The following is a 3,043-nucleotide window of genomic DNA, read 5'->3' as shown; positions in this document are numbered from 1 at the left end:
GAAAAACAAAAATGGATCGATGAAAAAATGCATCATATCGTTAAAGAAAAAAAGAAAACTAACATGCTTAAACAAAAAGCAAGAATTAAATGGGCACTCGAGGGAGACGAAAACGCAAAATATTTCCACAACTACATTAAAAGAAGAACAAGTAAAAATAATATCCACGGTATATCTATAAATGGTACATGGTCCGGAGATCCTAATTCTATAAAACAAGAAACATATTCATACTTTAACAACATCTTCCAATCCAAACATCTCAGTGACGAATGCCTCTTCGATAACGTTACACACCTTGACTATATCACCTCTCTGGACAATCAGCTCCTAGAATCTGAATTTAACGAAAACAAAATATGGGAAGCCATATGTAATTGTGACAGCTCCAAAGTACCTGGCCCAGACAGGTTCAATATGAAATTCTTTAAAAAACACTGGGAATTGATCAAAAGCGATCTCATTAAATCTCTTGATTGGTTCTGGGCCAACTCGAAAATCTCCAAAGGATGTAACGCTTCTTTCTTCACTTTAATCCCAAAAAAACCAAATCCTATCGGTCTAAACGAATACCGTCCAATCTCTCTAATAGGTAGCTACTACAAAATTCTCACCAAATTACTCTCCAATCGCCTTGCCAAAGTCATCCACAAAGTCATAGGTGCTGAACAAACTGCTTTCCTTAAAGACCGTAACATCCTAGACAGTGTCTTAATTGCAAATGTAATAATTGACGAATTAAAACGCAAAAAACAAAAAGGCCTAATCTTCAAAGTTGACTTCGAAAAGGCATTTGACTGCATTGAATGAGATTTTCTATTTAAAACCATGCAATTCATGGGCTTTGGTTCAAAATGGATTAGCTTCATTCGAGCATGTCTTTCCTCTTCTTCTATCTCCATATTAATCAACGGCTCACCAACCATAGAATTCGCTCCCGAAAGGGGAATTCGACAAGGTGATCCCATATCACCTTTTCTATTTATCATCGTCGCCGAAGGTCTTAACATACTTGTCAAAAGAGCATTATCCAATGGTCATTTACAAGGACTAAAAATTGGACATGACAACCTCGTTATCACACATCTCTAATACGCGGACGATACAATTTTTTTCGGAGAATGGAATAAGAGAAACGCCAAATATATTTCCAAACTCCTAAAGTGTTTCGAAAATATCTCGGGACTCAAGGTCAATTTTCGCAAAAGTAAGCTTTATGGTATTGGAACATCCACCATCGAAACCGAGCAAATTGCTAGGTACATTAACTGCTCCGCGGGCTCTACCACGTTCACTTATCTCGGTCTCCCTATTGGTGTACCTACATCACACGCTTCTTCTTGGCAACCAATCGTCAAAAAATTTGACAAAAGACTCTCGGATTGGGCTGCCAAATCAATCTCTTTTGGGGGTCGCCTAATGATCATCAAATACATCTTAAGTAGTATCCCATTATACTACTTCTCCTTATTTCATGCACCAGCCGCTATCCTTAAGGTACTTAAATCTAAAAGACGGAAATTTTTTTGGGGGGGCTCTTCAAATGATAACAAAATTAATTGGATTAAATGGGATCAAATAATTCTACCATATGAAAACGGGGGTTTAAACGTAGGGTCCCTTTTTGCTAAAAACATTTCACTACTATGTAAATAGTGGTGGCGTTTTAAAAATGAAGATAATGCTTTATGGGTAAAAATCATCAAAAGTATTTATGGGCCCGGGGGGGGGGGGGTTGGATACTAATGTTTTATGCAGGAACATTTCAGGTCGCACCATCTAGAAAGAGATTATTAAAGCCGGAAAAGTCGCAGACAACTTAGGCTCCTTCTTCACATCTTCGTTTTCAAAGCGCATAGGCAATGGCACATCGATCAGTTTTTGGCATGACATATGAATCGGCTCCGAAAGTCTCAAATCACTATTTCATAGATTATTCATGTTAGAATCCCATAAAGAAGCAACAGTGGCCGAAAGAATATCAAACTTTAACTCCATCTCGATCGAAAATTGGGAGTGGTCCCGGTCTCCCAGTGGTCGTGCATTAGATGATCTTACGGAACTCAACAATCTAATATCTTCCATAAGTATTTTTGATTGCCCCGATTCATGGAAATTCTCTCTTGATGCATCCGACACTTTCACCACTTCAGCAATGTCAAACTTGAATAATACACTAAAATACGGAGTCCACTCTCGAAATCTATCATTATCTCGCAACAAATATGTTCCACAAAAGGTCTTCATATTCTCATGGAGAGTCATCCAATTTAAAATCCCGGTCAGAAGCGAACTTGACAAAAAAGGAATTGACCTACGTACCGTCTTATGTCCCTTTATGCGATAGCCATACCGAAACCATTGAACATGCGTTGGTTAATTGTCATAAAGTGTCTCCAATTTGGACACAACTACTCGATTGGTGGAACCAAAACAACATTACAATCTCTAACATCAATGAAGCCATCATCTCCAACCAAGGATTCACACATAACTCCACTGGGTTTTTCCTATGGCAAGCTACTAAATGGATTGCGTGTTACATTATATGGAAACATAGGAACCTAAATGTTTTTTCAAGTAAAGTGTGGAATCCTGCAATGATCATCTCCGAGATTCAAACCCAAAGCTTTAGCTGGATCTCAAACCGCTCGCGAAAAAAAGCACCAATCGAATGGCATCAATGGCTTCTCAACCCTTCCTTCTACGGGGCTTCGTCTCCAAACCGAATGGGAATCGGTTAACATGGCATCACACAAATCGGGTTGTGTTCTGTCTCTAATTGGCTTATGAGGGGTAGATTAAAAGGGTTGGTTGTTTGGTAACTTTGTCGCCGCTTGATCGGCACGGTTGTCGCCTCCTTCCATGCTTGCTCTCGCAAGTTCGTTCCCTTATAATGTTGATTAGTCGACGTCGCTCCCGATTAATACATTATAGAGTTAGCTCCAATTTTTTCTCCGATTGTACGACATTGTTTATATCATTGTATAGATGCGTGTAGGAACTTGTACTGTTATATTCCGAGTAATTAATAATAATACTT

At 38.8% G+C, this 3,043-nt stretch overlaps 1 protein-coding gene across 1 annotated transcript; it reads left to right on the top strand.

Annotated features, from left to right (window-relative positions):
• Positions 1-2,225: 2,225 nt before the first annotated feature.
• Positions 2,226-2,744, top strand: LOC139849767 (uncharacterized). The gene has a single exon (XM_071839391.1). The coding sequence runs from the start codon at positions 2,226-2,228 to the stop codon at positions 2,742-2,744; it is 519 nt and encodes a 172-aa protein (XP_071695492.1).
• The last annotated feature ends 299 nt before the right edge of the window (positions 2,745-3,043 follow it).

This window comes from Rutidosis leptorrhynchoides, chromosome 5 (assembly GCF_046630445.1).
Source record: "Rutidosis leptorrhynchoides isolate AG116_Rl617_1_P2 chromosome 5, CSIRO_AGI_Rlap_v1, whole genome shotgun sequence".
In the NCBI taxonomy this organism is placed as follows: Eukaryota; Viridiplantae; Streptophyta; class Magnoliopsida; order Asterales; family Asteraceae; genus Rutidosis; species Rutidosis leptorrhynchoides.
This window is presented reverse-complemented; position numbering and strand designations above follow the sequence as displayed.